The 19175-nt window shown below is 52.5% G+C and overlaps 1 protein-coding gene across 1 annotated transcript in view; it reads left to right on the top strand.

Annotated features, from left to right (window-relative positions):
• LIPC (lipase C, hepatic type) overlaps window positions 1-19175 on the top strand; it is a 145569-nt gene that overhangs the window by 109790 nt on the left and 16604 nt on the right. The window contains exons 3-7 of the mRNA XM_081100506.1: window positions 615-802; window positions 3324-3506; window positions 4030-4147; window positions 6739-6972; window positions 9411-9656. Coding sequence (XP_080956632.1) covers window positions 615-802; window positions 3324-3506; window positions 4030-4147; window positions 6739-6972; window positions 9411-9656 — 969 coding nt within the window. The remainder of the gene's footprint in view (window positions 1-614; window positions 803-3323; window positions 3507-4029; window positions 4148-6738; window positions 6973-9410; window positions 9657-19175) is intronic.

The raw sequence follows: 19175 nt of genomic DNA, 5'->3' as shown, positions 1-19175 counted from the left end.
CCCATCCATCGATTCCTAATCCTCCCAGCTAAATCCAGAGTAAATACATATAAGACAGAATTGGTCCTGTGAGGGCAACTGGGGTAAATTTTCGCAGAAAGGGTTTCACAGATCAAAAATGCAAAGTGCTGAGTGCTCCAGTCTGTCCTTATTTTAACCACACAGGCCTACGTAGCTGCTGATTATATGCCAGACACCAGAGAGACGTGAGTTTGAATCCCGACTTTGCCACTTATTGGCAGTGGGATTTGGGGTGAAAGCCTCGTCCTCCCAGAGCCTCTGTCCCCATCGCCTCGCCCATATGCCTACTGTCCTCCAGTTACTCTAGCTGCTGACGGGCTGGTCCTAGAGTCCCCGGATGGCAGGATGAAGGATGGCCCTCCCCACCTCTGTGTTGGGTCCTCCTAGGCCACCCTCCATCATCTCCCAGGAGAGAAGCGGTCATTCTCCTGGAAATGTTCTTTGGGGGCCCCCACAGCTGCGTCTCATCACTGTCTCCAGCACCTCACAGGAACCCCATTGGCCGGTGTTCTTCAGAACCTTCGGGTGGTCCCAGAGCTGGCAGAGGTGGGAGAGAGGCCGGGCTAAGCACCCTCCTTCCTCTTCTATTGCAGAGCCGTTTGCAAGGAGAGCTCGAGCTGCTAGAAAAAATGAAACGTTGCAGGAGACGAAGACCAGATTCCTGCTCTTTGAAGGGGCGACTGATAGGGGCTGTCAGATTCAGCTCCACCGCGCAGACACGCTACAGCAGTGCGGCTTCAACGCCTCTCTGCCGCTGGTGATGATCATCCACGGGTGGTCGGTAGGAAATGCTGACACATCTTTTTTGCTCTCTGCTCTTAACATTTTCTTTTTTTTCCTCCCTCCCTCGTGTGCTCAGTTCTAATAAAAAGATCGGGAGCTGGTGATAACAGCTTCATGCATAATAATTTTTGTAAAGCACATTCTAATTTTCCAAGTGCTTCCCCTCACTCTATCTCAGTGATGATCTCAATTCCATGAGTAAGCAGGGAGGGGAAACTTCATTATCTCTGCGTTTCAGGTGATAAAATGTGACTCAAAGAGGTCACCCAGCACATGAGGGCCCACAGGGGTTGCGGTCCATGCAGGTGAAGCTGCATGACTCGCAAGAGGAGGTAGGAAGCCAAGGACATCGTCTCTCAATGAAATGTTGTCTCTGTCACATAACAATCTAGAGATAGGTAATCCAAAACTGGGCAAATGGGAAGTCCTCAAGGACCCAGCTCATTGCCTTCAATGTGGCCCTTGTCCTCATAAGTCCCAGACGGCAGCTAGAGCACTAGCCATCACACCTTTACTCCAGATAGCAAAGGGTGCATACAAAGGAGTCAAAGAGCAGGGGTTTTTTATTAACAACTTTATTGATATGTAATCCACATTCCATACAATGCATCCATTTAAAGCAGCGGTTCTCAACCTGTGGGTCGCGACCCCTTTGGCGGTCGAACGACTCTTTCACAGGGGTCGCCTAAGACCACCCCGCATATCAGATATTTACATTACGATTCATAACAGTAGCAACATTACAGTTATGACGTAGCAACGAAAATAATTTTATGGTTGGGTCACAACATGAGGAACTGTATTTAAAGGGCCAAAAGGTTGAGAACCACTTATTTAAAGTATACAATTCAATGGCTTTGGTATAGAAGAGTGCTTTTTTAGGTCGGCCTCCCGGAAGCATCTGTGAAGTGCCTCCAGTTGCATCCATGGGCCATACCTAGATGGAAAGGTGGCTGAGACATGTGTAGTCTCTCAGAGGAAGTGTGGTCCTTTAGTGATGCTAAGAATGCTATTACCATGGAAGAAAGGAAGAGAATATTGTGGGCAATAACTGAAGTCAAACTAAGTGAGGCCTTATCTCCAAGCGGCCTTATCTCTGACTCCCTGGTTACCAGCCCACCCACAATTTCAAGCTAAATGCACAATAAGAAACTTCCAGGACTTGGGGGTCTGATTTATGACTTGGAAACCTTCCCCTGCCATCCAGTTGGAAATTCTCCTGAAACCCTCATCTGTCTGCTCTAGAGAACAAAAGAGGCCCATCTACCACACCACTCTTTCAACACGCATTCTCCCAGAGCCTGCCACGTGCAGGCTAGCAACCGCACATGAACCAAACAGACCCCGTGCCTGGCCTCCGAGGGTAGTAGGGAGTCACATGATGCCACGTGGGTGCAGCCACGAGATGGGGTGGCTTCTATTGCCATTCCAGAATAGCACAGAGACTCCTGCAGCAACTTCCCCCCCAGGATTTAAAGGGGTCCCCGTAGAGAAATGGAGGTTGGCAGTGAAAGTGGTGGGGGACTTTTCTGCCCCTAGAGAAGGGACCTAACATAGATTGAGGCCCAACCAACTGAGCTACCCGGCCAGGGCTGGGGAAATCTTTACTAAATGAATGGATCTTACCCCGGGGGACATGCCAATCCATCAGCTTTGCTCTTAACCTCTGCCAGCAAGCCTTCAACCACACCTTCCTTTTCTCCTCTTCCCAGACATACCGGGCTTTCCCTCTGCCATCTGCACCTCTGCCCGTGCTCTTCCTTCTAGATACCGCCCCCCTCAACCACCACCACATCCATTCTTCTCAGAGAACTCCTAGTCATCCTTTAAGACACAGCATAAATGTCTTTGCTCTGTGAACCCGTCAAAAGTGCCCTGCAAATTGGTTCTCAAACAAGGTGCATACATAGAACAATTCCCCATAAATATTTATTGAGCCCCTTCTATGTTCTGGCTCCTGGTGCTAGTCCCTAAAGCAAGCAGGATGCAGTGAGAGCGGGACGGGAGGGGGACCTGGGTGGGACTCAGAGGTACAGCAGAGCAGGCATCAGGGAGGGGCTGGTGTGGCAGCCGAGGCTGGAAGGAGACGTCCGCTTTCAGTACCCTATTGACACAAATGTCCATTGTTTCAAGGCTGGGCGAGTCCTAAAATAGGGAAATGCTGACACAGTGGTTCTCAGTTGGGGGTTGGAGGTGGTAGCCCCCAGGAAGTATTAGGCAAAATCAGGAGAATTTTTGGTTTTCATAACTGGGGACAAAGGGTGCTGCTGGCACCTCGGATGGAGGCCAGAGATGCCGCTCAACCTCCTACAGTGCACAGGACAGCCCACAGCGTACAAGCATCTGGCCCCAAATGTCATTTTCACGCTGTGGCTGGGAAACCCCTTGCCAAGCCCTTTCTCTTGGAGAGAAGGACCCAGCATTAGGCAAGAGCTGGAGAAGTAAAGGGGGTGAATAGGGAGAAAGAGGACATCAGTGCCCCTCCTGCTGATACTGACTGCCCTGTGGGCCCACGGCAGGTGGACGGCTTGCTGGAAGACTGGATCTGGCAGTTGGTGGCCGCGCTGAAGTCCCAGCTGGCCCAGCCAGTGAACGTGGCCCTGGCAGACTGGATCAGCCTGGCCCAAAACCACTACGCCATCGCCGTCCGCAACACCCGTCTCGTGGGCCAGGAGGTCGCGGCAATTCTCAGGTGGCTGGAGGTAAGACCTACCCAGCCTCCCTTCCTCTCCCTTCCCCTCCGAGGCCAAGTGCATCAGCTGGTCTCCAACCCCAGCCCAGATGGGAGAATCTCTCTGGCACACTCGCAGGAATGGAAAGGCCCGGGACCGAGACCACTTGCACCCCAACCCCACCCACTATTCTTCTCCTCCCACCCTACCTACTATTCCTTTTATGTTCAGCCCTTGGACACGCTAAGGGATCTAAACACACCCTAGCAACCACCTACCCCCACACACATGAACAGGTGGGGTCGCTTCTGCAGGGCACTCATATCTGGGGAAGATGGGCAGGCAGGCGGCAGCAGCACCAGGCAGGGCCCAGGCCGCTGAGCCTGAAAGGAGGGAGGATGGAGTCCGCAAGGGGAGGAACCAGAGTGTGAACAAAGCAACTCGTTTGTGATCAGGTACAAAGAACAGGGTGGGAGCCTGAACAAGCTGCACCCACGGAGGCCTATATCCAGGCAGCAATTCCCTGCCTGCAGCCGTCTCCCCTGCCTTCCAGGAATCGGCTCCGTTTTCCCGAAGCAACGTTCATCTCATCGGGTACAGCCTGGGCGCGCACGTCTCGGGGTTCGCTGGCAGCTACATCGGCGGAAAGCACAAGATTGGGAGAATTACAGGTACCCATGCCTGGTGACTAACAACTGTCGTCTCCAAACTGCGCGGGGCGTGGGGCACGCACATGCTTTCCGACAGTCTCACAAAGAGCACGCCCCACCTCCCTGGCGCTGTGTTGGGGTTCACGGGAGGACTGGGAGCGCCGTGTGAAACGTAAGCACCGCCATAGGCAGCTGTCCCGAGAGAAGGCGGAAATCACAGCCTCCACTCCCACTGCCTTCCCTCAAACAAATGCCTCGCCTCGTCAGGCCAAACAGGATCAGAAAAGTAGACCTTCTGTACATTTTTGTAGCAGGAAAGTTTCTTTTTCAACCTATAGTTTAAAAAGCCCAACGTGAATCAGTTAAAAAAAACCACAGCCCTATCTCTGCTGTAACATCAGCTATGTTGGTGCCTCAGTTTCCACATTTCTGAAACACACTGGTCTTACTCTGGGACCCATTTGGATTGAGGGAGGAAGCTCTGCTCCAAAAACCTCACCCCAAGCTCTATACCAACTCAGAAATTGTGCCGCACCAGCACGGCCAAGGGTTGGGGGAGCGGTGAAGGATTTAGAAAAGACAGAAAAGAGAATGAAAGCTGGGTCTCAGCGAAATGCTGCTTCTCTGATGGAGAGACAGCGACGACACCCGCAACCCAAGTCTTTATTTGATAGCCAGGTTCCACGAGGCAAAGTAAGGGCGTGGACAAGATGTTTACAATGTTCTAATCTACTCAATTACGTGCACCTGAACTCTATCAAGCCCACGTTACTCAGACACGTGGGGCCACGTGTTCGGACCATAGGTTCAAGCTTACAGCTACAGCTGTTGGCTATAACTCTACTGGGAAGGCTCTGCCCTCCAAGCTGGACTTGTACGTGGCCATGAGAGGACTGTGCCCTCTCATCAGTCCGAGGCTTGAGCCTGTCCAAACATTGTAGCTGCTCTCCACAGGAAATAGTCCTGGATACCCAGGAAGAGATAAAAATATGCAAGAAGGCCTCCCCTCCCACTCCTCAGGCTGCCCCAGAGTCACATCAGGAAAACACACCTGATCAGATGGTTCCCCAGCCACACCCCCGAGGCCCAGGATTCCTACAATGGCCCAGGCAAGGCCTTCTCAGTGCAGTGTCCCCAGAGCCCCAGGGTCTCCTCCGGCAGTTCCCTTCCGGTAATTCTAGGCTGCCAGAGCACCATGCTTTTTTCCACTTTACAAACACGCCGTGGCCTCTGTGCTTCCGGGCCTTTGCATGCACTGTTCCCTTTGCCTGGAGTAGCTTACTGCCACTCATCCACCCAGCCCTAGTCTACCTCAAACTCCTACTCATCCTTCAAGACCGAGCAGGCTAAACCCACATTCACAGGCTAAAACGATCCAAAGGAAATGTAAGATGAATAGCACTGCTATGACCATTCATTTCATCAAGTAAGAACATTTTTAGCAACTTCTACCTACTGTTATCATTACTTCATAAAAGACATTTAATTTAATTTGAAAAAAGATAGGAATAATGGCAGACATGTAAACCAAGTAAATCTGTCGTTATGAGAGTCCTTTTTTTTTTTCATCTTGCTGGTGACTGGGAGGCCTGGTCCCCAAACCAATCACTGTGCCCCCACGGCTGTGATGTAACACTCAGTAGCCTGGCTGTGAGCAGGCCCTCCCTCCACAGGAACCAGACCTAAAGGCTGAGCCAGAACCCCAGAGGCCGCATCAAGCCCAGGACCCACTCCATTCTGGGCCTTATTAGCCAGGGCCACACGTCAGAGGCAGCTGATTCCCCTGTTGACATCTTGCAGTCAGCCTGATGGAGACAGGAATATAAATCACCCAGACATTCTGTGTGTGACTGCAGAGTGCCGGAGAACAGGTGCGCCCAGGCCTCCTGCCCGCTCCTTCGCCCCCAGCAGGGATGAAAGCCAGGGCTCCGGTGGGACATCACAGGGCCTTCCAGAGAAGGTGAAGGAAGGAGAAAAAAACCTTGCGTGCATAAATGCTCCCCACCTGGGCTCAGCCAGGAGCTGCCACTGGCCTCGGGCAAACGCGGCTGGCCCTGGAGGCCCAGAGCTTGGGCAGTCCTATCTGCTCACAGTATTCTCACCAGGGAACAGGATGTCCCGAGGCCGGGCAGGACAGTCCAATGAGATGACATGAGTGTAGGAGAAAAGCCAGCTTGTTTAGGAAAATTATTGACGACATGCTGGCAAATAAATCCGTGTTCGATGTGTAGGCAAGAGCTACTTACCAGGAGCACAGTGGGTTTTTTGTATGCAAACAGATGCTCCTGAAAGTAGCTTGAGAGGCACTTAAAACTGATTTGCTTAAATAAATCAAGTATTCCCTCATCACCTGATCTCCACCACTGCATAGCTCCTGCAAGCCGCTTTTCCCCACAGATAATGCGCAGCCTGTGTTCAATTTTCAGCACCACGAAGTACTGGGGTTGTACTGCGCAAAGGTTGTGGCAAGATTTCCTAGAGAAAGATTAGGCCCGGGGATTTTCTTCTTCCTGCTACTCATGAATGTGTGACAACGTGAGAAAGCTGAAAAGAGCACCTCCCCTCTCCCTCCCTGGTGCCACTGAACCCTGCCCTTGCTCTCCGTCCGTCAGGGTTGGACGCCGCCGGCCCGATGTTTGAAGGAGCTTCTCCCAACGACCGTCTTTCACCAGATGACGCCAATTTTGTGGACGCCATCCACACCTTCACCCGGGAGCACATGGGCCTGAGTGTGGGCATCAAGGAGCCCGTCGCACACTATGACTTCTACCCCAACGGCGGCTCCTTCCAGCCTGGCTGCCACTTCCTAGATCTCTACAAGCACATCACCAAGCACGGCCTAAATGGTGAGGAAGGAGACGCGGCCAGGAGCACTGGCCTGCACTCCCAAGCTTGCACGGGGCTTCTGGATCCAGTGGAATCCACCCACTGTGTGGATTCTGGGAAGCATTTGGCAAGGATGGGGGCCCCGGGTGTGTGCTCACCAAGTCCGTTCAGAGGGGGGCTTGTGGCAGTGAGTAAGGGCTGGTGTTCCCCCAGCAGCCTCTCCTCTTTCAGACAGGGGTCCTTGGAGCCCAAGCTCTGAGGATGAGCTGAGGGCACCACCAGGAATCCCCACCCTGACCCCGACTCGGTGCAAAGTCTCTCTAGGGTAGTGGTCCTTCTCAAAGTGGAGTCTTGATGCCTGTGGCTATTCCCCCTTCTCCAGACCCTTCCTCGCTCAGGCGGCTCCCACTGTCCTGGCTCCCATGAGGATCCACACAATAGACGAGACTTCGTGACCCCTGGTCTCTCAGAGCGGGAATCCTCCTCCCACCCGGTGAGGTTTCGTCAGCCGGTCCTCCCGGACAGACAGATTCTTCCTGTTCCAAGTTCAGCTCTAAATGCGCCCTCATGACTTCCCTTAGCTCGGGGCGAGCACCGACTGTGCCGTCATCTGGCTTGTGAGCCCACATCTCTCTCAAATCCAAAACATTAACAGGTACATTGATAACAGGCACAGGATCAAAAAACAAAACTGACAGCAAATACCACACTTTCCATAAACATTTCAAATTTCTCCTTATTACAAAATATTATCCTAATTAAAGCACGCCAGCTCTCTGAAAGCCAGCTGGCGACGCCCACCGCGGCACACCACTGTCTCACCCCGATCATCCGACACCCGCTGAGAACACGCTCTCTGTGAGTGCGTCACCACCACCTCTCCCATATCAGGAGGACCTTTACATTCGACATTATCTCATCTTGGCCGGACGCCCAGCCTTCCAGCCGCCCACGCCTGAGAGAACCTTCTGGGCACTTCCCCTGCCATTCCTTACATCCCCCTGGAGTCATCGCCCCTCCACGCTGCCTGTCCATCCAGCCCTCCTCCCAGGCCCACGCCTCCCGGAGTTCAGCACTGACCTCCAGGATGGCACTTAGCAGCTAGCAGCCAAGGACATGCCTCCCTGACCAGTGAGTGCTATTGGCTCTTGTGTGCTAAACTCCGAAGTGATGGGGCCGAGTCCATTTACCTAGCTTGCCTGTCCTCGGCGTGGTTCTTCTCCGTGTTCTTCATCCTTGTGTTGGAAAGTGATCCCATTCTGGGGTGGTTCTCACCCCCAATCCTGGGCAGAAGGGAAGTTGATCGCTGCTTTACCATCCTCACCGCCTGGGTGAGGCCAGGTGAGCTCGAGGGAGTTGCTGAGTGTCTTCCCTGGTAACAGCTGCCTCGAGGAGCTGCGTGCAGATGCAGGAGTAGAGGCAGGAACTGTGTGAAGATGCGGGGAGTGGATGACGGGGGCAGCTGCTAGGGACCAAGAACCGAGGTGACGGCGCTTCGGGAAAGAGCTTTGGGCAAAGTTCCCTGTGCTCCGCCTTCCCATTAGGTACTTCCCATGCCTGGTGGTGGCTCCTCCACACTCTTGGAGCATCATTTACTAACGATTAGGTTAAGATTTGGAGACTTCAGGGGAAGAAAACAAAAGGTAGCGAGGGTTTAGGGCTGTGAGGACCTGGTCCCTGGGCTGTGTTCTCTGGACGCCCATCCCCCAGCTGGTGTCCCAGGCCAGTTACCCAGGGACGCAATGGCTGTTTCGGGGCAGAAGGGAGACCGTCAGAGGCCTGGGCTCTCAAAGACCCTTCGTGAGCCATTACCACACCCAGCCCTCGTTTCCCTCCCTTTAGTTAACAGTGGTTCTCAACCTTCTGGCCCTTTAAATACAGTTCCTTATGTTGTGACCCAACCACAAAATTATTTTCGTTGCTACTTCACAACTGTAATGTTGCTACTGTTATGAATCGTAGTGTAGATATCGGATATGCAGGATGGTCTTAGGCCACCCGTGTGAAAGGGTCGTTCGACCGCCAAAGGGGTCGCGACCCACAGGCTGAGAACCGCAGCTTTAGTAAGCGCAGCGGCATCCCACACAAGCTTTTCCCGGCCAACTCACCACCGAGGCATCGCCATGTGCGTTTTCAACCACTTTAGAAAGAAATGTGTCCAGTGGAATTACACGGTCCTGCTTGCTTAGATAACCTGATATTTTCTTAGTGACTTGGAGTTTCTTTCAAAACACCTACCGTACGTAGCACGCCGTGGTCGGGGTGCCCGGGACCAGGCCGCCGAACTAAGCAGCTGAGAGGGGTCTCCTCTTTCTGATGTTTTCGGCCACTTAAGACATGACCCACTGTCAGCGGGTCGACCTCAGCAGCACCCCTCCTCGTCCTAAAGTGCTGCTCCTCTGCCCTGAAGGGGCGTTGGATTAAAGGGGGCTAACGTCCCTCTTGCCCTGTGTTCCAGCCTTCGCCCAGACCATAAAATGCGCCCACGAGCGGTCGGTGCACCTCTTCATCGACTCCTTGGAGCACCCCAACCTGCAGAGCACGGCCTACCAGTGCAGCAGCATGGACAGCTTCAGCCAGGGCCTGTGCCTGGACTGCAAGAAGGGCCGCTGCAACACGCTGGGCTACCACATCCGCCAGGGCGGGCAGAGCAAGAAGAGCAAGCAGCTCTTCCTGGTGACGCGAGCCCAGGCCCCGTTCAAAGGTGAGTGTGGGCCCCGCAGCCTTCGCGCTACCTGGGGCCCCAGAAGCTCCCCCAAGTCTTTTCCTGGAATGGCTTCCGGTTCGGTTTTAGTGTTTCTGAAACTGCACAGATTCCCTGCAGTGATACTGACAAGGCCTCGCTCCTCCCAAGAATGTGGCCACCATGCTGCCAAGTGCTAACAGAAAAGCCTGAATTCTTTCTGGAACAATCCGTGCTGGTGCTCCAGGCCCATTACCCGAGGGTTGGCCTCTCTTCACCCATTGCCAGGGTGCCCTGAAGGTCTCGTTGTTACAGGGACCGGGTGGTGTCTCCAAATCCTGGCTAGGACCCCTGCTCCTGGCCCCCATGGGAAATACAGCTCCAGGCTACATTTGTGGCTCCTCTTTTCCCCAAAAGTTTAAATTAGCTGATGTTACAGGAGATCATGGCCCTGTCAAGGCCTTGCCAAGATGAATTTCAGCTGCCAATGTTTCCCAGTCAGACCCTCACCTTGGGCAGAAACCAAGCCCCTGCCCTTCCCTGGGTTGAACGGGAGGTCAGAGAAAGGGCTGTGGCCACGGCTTGGACTGAAGCCAGCAGAGAAATACTCCAATGAAGCCTACATTTTCCGGGAGGGAGCCAGGCGACATCTGTTGCCATTCACATTTCTGCCTAATCCTTAAACCAGCTCGTGAGTGAGTTAGCTCATGCTCACCTGCGCTTGGAAGGGGGGGGGGGGGGGGGTGGGCAGCCTGTGTTGTGTTGTTTGATTGCTTCCATGCAAATATTTGTTCCTGCAGAAGGTGAATGCATCGTCACCATCATTTTGCATTTGCACAGCATCTTATGCAAAACATGAGATGCAGCCATGGATTCCTTGTGGCTCCCACATCAGCCAAGCAAGCTGGCCAGGCTTGTTGCTATATGTCCCCTTTTAAAAGGAGAACAAAACCCGGATGGGGCGATCTGCCCACAGCCTGGAGGGAGGCCTAGCACCAGGCACATCGGCTCCCAGTCCAGAGCTCTTTTCACTCCCAGGCTCCCAAGTTCAAGCTCCCGGCCACTTATTTCCTAGGCTCAGGATTCCTCTGTTTATCTGGACTTGTGCCCTCCAGTTAGATTTCCCTTCCCTGGGCCAAGCCAGCCTAGGGACCACAGAAATCCGCCGTGGGTGGTTGGTAGCTTCTGAGAGTACTTGGGTGAGGACGGGATCTTTCCCACCTGAGGGCAGAGGGTCCCCCGGCTGCCTATGCCTCTCGGGTGGAGAGGCCTGTACCTGGGAGCAGGGGAGGGAATGTGGCAGGCCTTCTGCTTCCGGGAGCTCCCCCACCACAGGCCGCAGGGCGCCAGTGAGACATCCGTTTGGATTAACCAGCTCCTCTTTTACAGGCAAAGCCACCCGGAGTGACTAAGCCTCCCTGATCATGGCCGTTCACTAGCTCTACTTTAATCCCGGAGTGCTAGCATTTTAAGGGACTGTTCAACCCACCAATTTCACAGACAGGGAAACCGAGGCCCAAATGGGGGAATCATTTGCCCGGATCACCCAGTGGATCCTTGGCAGCGCCAGCACTCAGACCCAGACCTCCCAACAACTGCTGAGTGATTGTCGTCACCCCAGCAACCTGCCCTGGTCTGCCTGTGGGGGTGACGGAGGCAGAAGACGGGGGGCGCTGCTTTCTTCTTGAGATCAGCTGGAAAGAAGGGTCATTTTCTGCTTCCAGGGCTGGGCATGTGACGTGAGGAGCGTGGCCCAGGCTGAGGAGACCTGCTTGGGCCTGGAGGTGGGGGAGGGAGAGGAGTGTCCACAGAAGGGCCAGGGGAAGAAAGAGCAGCAGCACAACCAGGCTGAGCTCCTCCCTTCGCCAAGGTCCCCGTGCCTGACCACCCCAGGCTGCGTGTGAGCTCCCTTCCTCTTAAGGAGGCCCAGGAATCGCACTGGGGCGGCAGTACTCACACAGCAGCTACCCACACTGATGTGATCGCTTACTCATTTCTTCTTCACGCATTCCTCGAGCCAGGCAGGCACAGCCCCTGCCTCAGAGGGACAGGGGGAGACCAAACCCCTGCCAGGTGGCATGGGCTCGGTCCTGTCCCAGGAAGACAGGCCAGGAGTGCCCTGGAGACCACACTCGGGTCTCTTTATTACCCGCTGCCCATATGGATGAGAATCGGACCTACAGGGCCGGTGATCCTGGAGGCAGGGCTGCCTGAAGCTGGTAGAAGCCAAACCCCCAGCCCCTGACCGAGCTTCCAGTGATACACTGTGGCCTGCTTGGCCCCTTCCCCTCCTCGGGCCCTCCAAACCCTCCCCAGTTCTGCCTCAGTCCTTCCGGTGCGCCAAGTCCTAAACCCCTTATTGGGAATCCCACGCGGGTGAGACTCCGCCTGTGTGGGAGCAGCTGCTCACTGGGTGCTGCAGTCTGTGTAATGCTGTCATCCAATATGGCAGCCGGCAACCACACATGGCTATTTAAACTATTTACATTAAATTAAATAAAAAACGTAATTCCTCCATCACCCTTGACACCCTTCCAGTGCTCAAGTGTGTGGTGGGTGGAGCAGAGAGCATAGACATAGATCCCATCGCCACAGAGAGTTATGGCCGGTGCTGGCAGGAAGCCTATAATCCAAGCCACCAGAGCTGCACCCTTCCCCACCCACCGTGGCCACCATCAGCTCTGACTCAGGCCCCCAAAGCCTGTTTCGCTGGCCGCCTCCAGCGTCTGATGAGTGGGTACCAATTCTTAAAAGAACAGACTTGCCCAGCCCTGGTTACAGAGAACCCACAACCCATATTCTTCAAGGACATCTAATTGCACTATGCATTTTAGTGCGGGGTCTGGCTGGGCAAGATACAAATCACCTCCTGGCTGTAGCTGCACAGAGGATGACTAGCTAGGCCCTCGTTCCTGAGTCCTAAAATATTTCAACACAACCATCAAAGGATCTATTTTCTGCAGCCGTCCAGCCGTCCGCCAGAACGCGGGAAACACTGGGAGAGGACAGCGTGCGGGAACTGGGGAACAGGAGCTGAGTGGAAGGAGGCGATGTGTCGCCCACTTCCCTTCTCACTCTCTCAGGCGGAATCTTTACCAGCTTGGAGCCAGTTTTTTAAGAGAAAGGGAGGGAAGCAAATCCTCATTGAGTAAATCCTCCTTGTATCTAATTAGCCCTGGCGGCAGTCAGATGAGGCAGAGCGCGGAGGGGAGGGAGTGGCACTCAGAGGCGCCCTGACCAGGCTCCACCCGGGATGTGCGGCACAAGTGACCTCATTTATTCTTTAGTCCTCACGAGGACCCAGAGCAACCGACCGAGAGATAGGTGACAGGCAGAGACAGGTGGGTGGGGACAATGATTGATGACTTTTCCAATAAATAAATTGAGTTTCAAAGAAGTTAAATCTTCCCAAAGCATATCCTTTGTGAGTAGCACATGGCAGTGTTTGACCCTAGGCCTCTGATCTCACTGCCCTTGCCCCTTTCACCCCACACACCTCCCCCAATCTCTCGCTCCATCTCATCCCCTTTCCCTCTCCCCCCTCTCTCTTTCTCTCTCTCTCTCTTCCTGTCTCTTCCTCTCTCTCTCCCTCTCCCTCCCTCTCTCTCCCTCACTCCTTCTCTTTCTTTCCCTCTCTTCTCCCTCCCTCTCTCCCTCCCTCTTCTCTCTCCATGCCTTCTCTCTCTCTCTCCCCTCCCCCCACCCTTCCTACACTGGCCCCCCGTGGAGCGTGGGAACCTGCTTGCACTGCTGCTGCAGCTGGCAAAGCACTCTTCTCCTGGTCGGCGAGATGACCAGCTGTGATGGGGCAGTCTGTGTCTTTGGCTTTTCCCGGCTACCTCTCTGGAAGGTGTTCACTGATTTCCAGGCAGAGCTCTGGAGGAAGCAGCACAGACAGGAGAGAGAGTGGAGGCTGGGGTTTAGGACAAGGAGTGTCCAGAATTGGGTTTTGCCGCCAGCCACGTATGTGACCTTGACCTAGTGACAAAACCTCTGCGGGCCACGAAGTGATTGTGTGTGGATGGGGTGAACCACTAAAACTGGCACCTATGGGTGGGGCTCAGACCCCTGCCTGGTCAGTCCAGCATGTGGGACTGGAGCAGGTGTCACCGGGTTAATACCTTCTAGAAGCAGGCACTTCTACACATGCCGTCACATCCGCCACTACCCCGTGAGGGAGCACAGCACCCTTTTTAAAAGGAGGAAACTGATCTTCCAAGAGGCTGTGAGAGCTCCCCAGCACGTAGTGGTAGGTGATGAGCTGAACTGAAACCTAGGTGAGGACATGCCCCATGAAACACCACGGCACAAACAGTGGGCAGCAGGACACCAACCACACACATACACATGACACAACATTCCTACACACACACACACACTCACACACTCCCCTATCCTCTTACCCAGCACAAGAGCAACTACCCACGGAAGGAACAAGCATCCAATCTTGTGACATCGGGCATCACTTAAATGTGGGGTTACAGTTAAGCCCAATGTAGTCACCAACTTAGGCACACGTGCACACACACACGCGCACGCACACACACGCACACACACACACACATGCTAATGCCACCACTCGCCCCTTTTCTTCCTCCTTCGAGCCTGCTCTGGGTTCATTCCACCAGCGCCCCCACAAGAGCTGGCCGCCTCGCGTGGTGGCCTTCTGCACACCACCACCCGTGGGCCTCTCCGTCCCATGATCGTCAGCCTCCCTCTTGGGTTGGAGGCATCTCAGATGGAGGAGCAAGCCCTCGGTGCTGCAGGAAAGCAGGAGTTCCACCTCCCATCTCCGCCGGAGAAAATCGATACACGGGAAAGCAGGCCGCTTTGATGTTCACAAAGGGAGTCATGCTGTCTCCCAGAGCCAGTATCTAACGCTTCAGAATCATGTCTTCCATGAGCCCAAAAACGAAAAGAAGAAAAATGTTCTCTCTTCATCAATTTCACAGCCTGATGCTCCCCGTGCTGCCTGTGGAAACCACTCTAAGCTGTTTGAAGTGGCACGAGTGGTTCACGCGGGGTGAGAGCCCAGGGTGTCTGAACCCAGTGGACTGGTGAGGAGGCTCTTCAGGGGCCGGCGTCCCTGCCGCAGGGGGAGTTTGCATGATCTCGATAGGGGTTCTTGGACTATTTCCTGGTTTTCACCTTTCAGACCTGAAATAGTCTGTCCTCCTGCCCTGAGGAGTGTGTGTGCTGGCTGGCCTCCTTGCACTCACAGGGTCAAAAGCATTTTCCCTGCATCACTCTTTAAAACCCTTATTAAACATGTCATAAAGTGAGCAAAATCACTCACGCTTTTTCCCTTCATCTTCTTAACACACCATTGCTCTGGAAGGAGGCGTGGGGATGATAGACAAGTTGTCTTTTCTTTTCTCCCAAGAAAAACACATAGAAAAATTCAAAATAAGAATAAATAATATGTAAGTTCTCAGTATGAAAGGCCCTTTCTTTTTTAAAGATATTAATGTCAAGACTTTCCTTGTGCAGGGGACGCGGGAGTCCCTGTCTACCAGCGAGCGGGCTCCCATGGACACGAGGGGCCCTCCTCGAGGTCCACACATCTGTGAGCTCGCTCGGCCCCTACAGCTGACACACACGGCAGGTCCTGACTTTCTGCAAAGCTCCCTCCCAGGGAGACCCCGTGGGATGAGGAGGAGGGACAGATGCTTCTCATTCCGAGGATGTGAGAGCTACAGGGACCTTCGCAGTCTTCTAAGCAGACCTGGGTTTTACATAAGCACCTTCCCCAGAATCAGGCAACCATGGCGTCTAAGACATGGAAATCAATCTCCTCCGACTGGCAATTTAAGAACAAAGGAAGACAAAAACCCGTCTCCAGCACAGAGACAGGGAACATTCATCCCCGCTCGGGCGAGCATTCCGGGACAGGTGGGAGGGATCCCGGCAGCGACAGCCCAGGATGGATGTCCACGGTGAGAGCGGCAGCCGCTGGTCTCGGTGGCTTCATCGAGCAGGTGTTGGCCACAGCTTTCCTTCAGGGGCTGAGTGTCTGCCCTGTGTTCAAAGGGCAGATCCAGCTTACGGGGCCAGAGCCCCAGGAGGCTGTAGGAAGGGTCTTTGGAATCAGACAGACACCTGGGTTCAAATTCTGCTCCACCTCCTACCATCGGGGGGACCTTGGACTGCTCTCCAAAGCCTCTACCTCCTCCTCTGATTCTCCAGGATCACTGACACCCTATCTGTCTGGGTTTCAGCAGAAAAGAGGACTCCCCTGGCCTGAGTCACCAAAAATAGAGCACGCAGGACTCCTTACACTTGGCAGGCAATATTAAAGCAACCAGCGTAGGGTGTCACTGCACCCCGAACCTGACAACAGGCCAGGAAGAGCAAGGGGTGGGAATAGTCCAGGGGAATGGGAGCTGGGGAGGACTGGGGTGCAGTTACTGTGTTGTCAGGCTCCAGAGCAGGAAAGAACTAGAAAAACACCCTGACCTCTCTCTGATCTCCTGCTGATGCCTCCCAAGAGGTCAGTCTCAACCACAAACCATCCTGCAAGGCAGCCTGGGCAGTGTAGGCTGTGGGGTCACACCTGGGGTTCAGAGCGGGCAGAGGGTGAATGGAGACAGCAAGGGTCGGTGTAGAACACGCTGTCTAACCAGCCTGTTGTCCTTCTTTAGTCTTGTTATGAGGACAAAACCAACGTATGTAAAACAGTGTGTAGCCGAATGCATAGTAGATCTCAACAAATAGAGCTATTTTCTCATTAGTTCTATTCACCTGTAGGTCTTTATTGCCTTGTTTTCACACAAAGGGCCTTCACAGGCCTTCCATGCCTGGTGTGTGCTGTGCCCTATGGAGACGCAACATTAATATAACCAACACGGCCTCGGGGAGATAAGACATGGACTCTGGTACCCACGAGGCAGGGGGTGACACAGGCACGCAAGCCCTCCCAGCTGCTAACTCCCTTGCTTTCTTTCTTAATACTTTTCAAAGCTTTTCTTTTTCCAACGAGATCCTGAAAGAATACATGCTTATTGCAGAAAATGCAGAACTTGTAAAAAAGCAGAGATGAGAAATCACTCTACCTTCTCCAGAGATAAGCACTCTTAACCGTTTTGTGGCTGCCTCTCCTGTGCATTCTGCTTTAGAGTCAGTCTCATGTTACATATGCAGTTTAATAGCCTGGCTGTTGTTTGGGTCCCCCCACCCCCTCTTTTGTAAGCATTGAAATCATTCCAAAAGTATCTTTTAATGAGCTCATAAGAGTAAATCACATGGCTGGGAACTTGAGCTTGGAATCAGCAGACTCACGTCTAATTGCAGCTTACCAGCTCTCCCGCACGACAACAGGCAAGTTCCTTACCTTCGGCTTCTCTGTTTGTACAATGATGCTGGAGGGAGAACGAAGTAGGCATCTTACAAAGTTGTTGCAGAGAGAAATGAAATATTTATTTAGGTGCAATCATTAACTCAGTGTCTGGGACACAGTAAAGAGCTAAATGGTAGTTATCATAATTGTCACTAAGAGTCCATAGTCATTCCTCTACTCCTGAATATTTAGGGCGCTTCTGGTTTATTTTTAATTAGATAATTCTGTTATGACATTTTTAAACTTAAATCTTCTTTCCACACTTCAACTTTTTCCTTAGGGTACCTAAAGCTATTGGTCTCTGGTTTAAATATTTTACTAGTTTAATTCTGGAGCCAGATACATCCCAGCTACACTACTTACTACCTGTACCCTGTCTGTGCTTCAGTTAGCCCTGCTCTAAAAGATCATGATATAAGAGTTAAAAGGGATAATAGATGCAAAACATTTGGCAGTTAAAATAAATATTCGCCCACATTATTATCATGCATACTGCCAATTGCACCCTCACTTGTTTACCTCTGACAGCTTTTAGCTCTGGGCTGAGCACCAGGAGACTTCCGATGAATGCATAGTAAACTAGGTAAACATTGGTTGCCAGTGGTGTTCTTGGGTACTCTGGAAGATGCTCTGCCTCCTCATTAGGACGTTGCCCCGAGTTCAGTCCTCCCACCTCATGCTGTCCCCATCATCCCCACGTCCTGGACCCATGCCTATGGCCAGTATCTTGGGGAAGACCTTTCCTTCTGGCCTTAGTTCAACCAATAACACTATTCTCTTGTAACAGAGTTCCCTAGACAGACCTTAAGTAGTGTAAGACCTCTCCACAGGCTTCTGGGATCATAGGACAGAGTCCCTGTCTTCACCACCACCACCCAAAGGTTTGGGGACCCTTCCTGGGACTTGACCACAGCCCTTATCTTACTTCTCACCCACAGTCCCATAGCCCTGAGAGTATCAAACTACTTTGTTCTGGGCTGGAGGGTTTAAGCACCTATGATGTACAGGTCACTGGAGTAAATCCACCGCAAAGCCCAATGGGAAGGTCAGTTTGTGCCAAAGGGTGGGTTTGTATAAATAACCCAGAAACCCAGCAATACAGGCACACCCTGCAGCTGGGGTGTTGGCAACACTCCATTAGCCACAGCTGCTAGGTTTGTGTGCAGCTACCAACCTCCGGTGGAAATGCGCCTTTTAGGAGTTAGTAGAATGATTCATGAGGATGATGAATTTCCACATGCTGGGTACACGAAATGGATGGCCACATGGCTAGCTCTAGGATCTCTGCTTCCCAGTAGGAATTCTCGTATAACAAAGCTTGAAACTCAGGCCTTGAATTCTAGAGGTGATTTTCCATCTTGCTAAATGTTACTACATATCCTGATACTCCCAATTGAACTATCAGGTCATTCATCCCACAAATGTTAAGTAAGCACCTACTACGTGCAAGGCACTGTGTCAGGACTAGTGGACTAGTCAGTATCTACAACAGGAAAGGCAAGTACACAGCAAGCATACCATAAATCCCCTATCCTTTGCCCAAGACAGATGCTTGTCTTCTCAAGAGCCTGGACATGGTCTCAGAACCCATTTCAACTTAGGGCTCTAGGCAGTCCTTTCAATCACATTGTCATGCCTCGTTAAGCCTGTTTGCAATCTTGGAGCTATGAGTAAAACCCTGAAGGTACTTACAGAATACGGGCACAACAAGGAAAAGAAGTCTGAGCAGCCATCAGCCTATTTGGAATGAGGGAGGGGAATTTTGAAAGCAGCCTCATAGCTGGTTGGTATAACAATGCAGGCAAAGCCAAGGCCATCTCAGGAACCTTGGCAATGGGTCCAGGCTAAGAGCACAGATGCTGCTGTGTGACCTTGAGCTAGTCACTTCACCTCCTGAGCCCTGATTTTCTGATTTATAAAATGAAGATAATAATTACACTACCTACCTCATAGAGCTGTTATGACAAGTTAATGAGATGATGCGATGTGAAATCTGTAACAACACCTGCTTGCTAGTAAGCAATGTGTTTTTTTGTTAATGAAATATAGACTGTATTTAGGTAAAAAAGAATAAAGTACATTTTCTCTTCCAAACAACCCAGTAGAAGGACATTCTGGACATTTGCTCTGATGGAAAACATTTGGGACCAAGTACTAGAACTTGAGTTATCTACTCCCATTGGAAAATGTGCTCATTGAACCCC

This window comes from Myotis nattereri, assembly GCF_964212035.1.
Source record: "Myotis nattereri genome assembly, chromosome: 1".
Classification (NCBI taxonomy): Eukaryota; Metazoa; Chordata; class Mammalia; order Chiroptera; family Vespertilionidae; genus Myotis; species Myotis nattereri.
Note: the sequence above shows the minus strand (reverse complement) of the source record. Positions and strands in the feature narration are given on the sequence as shown.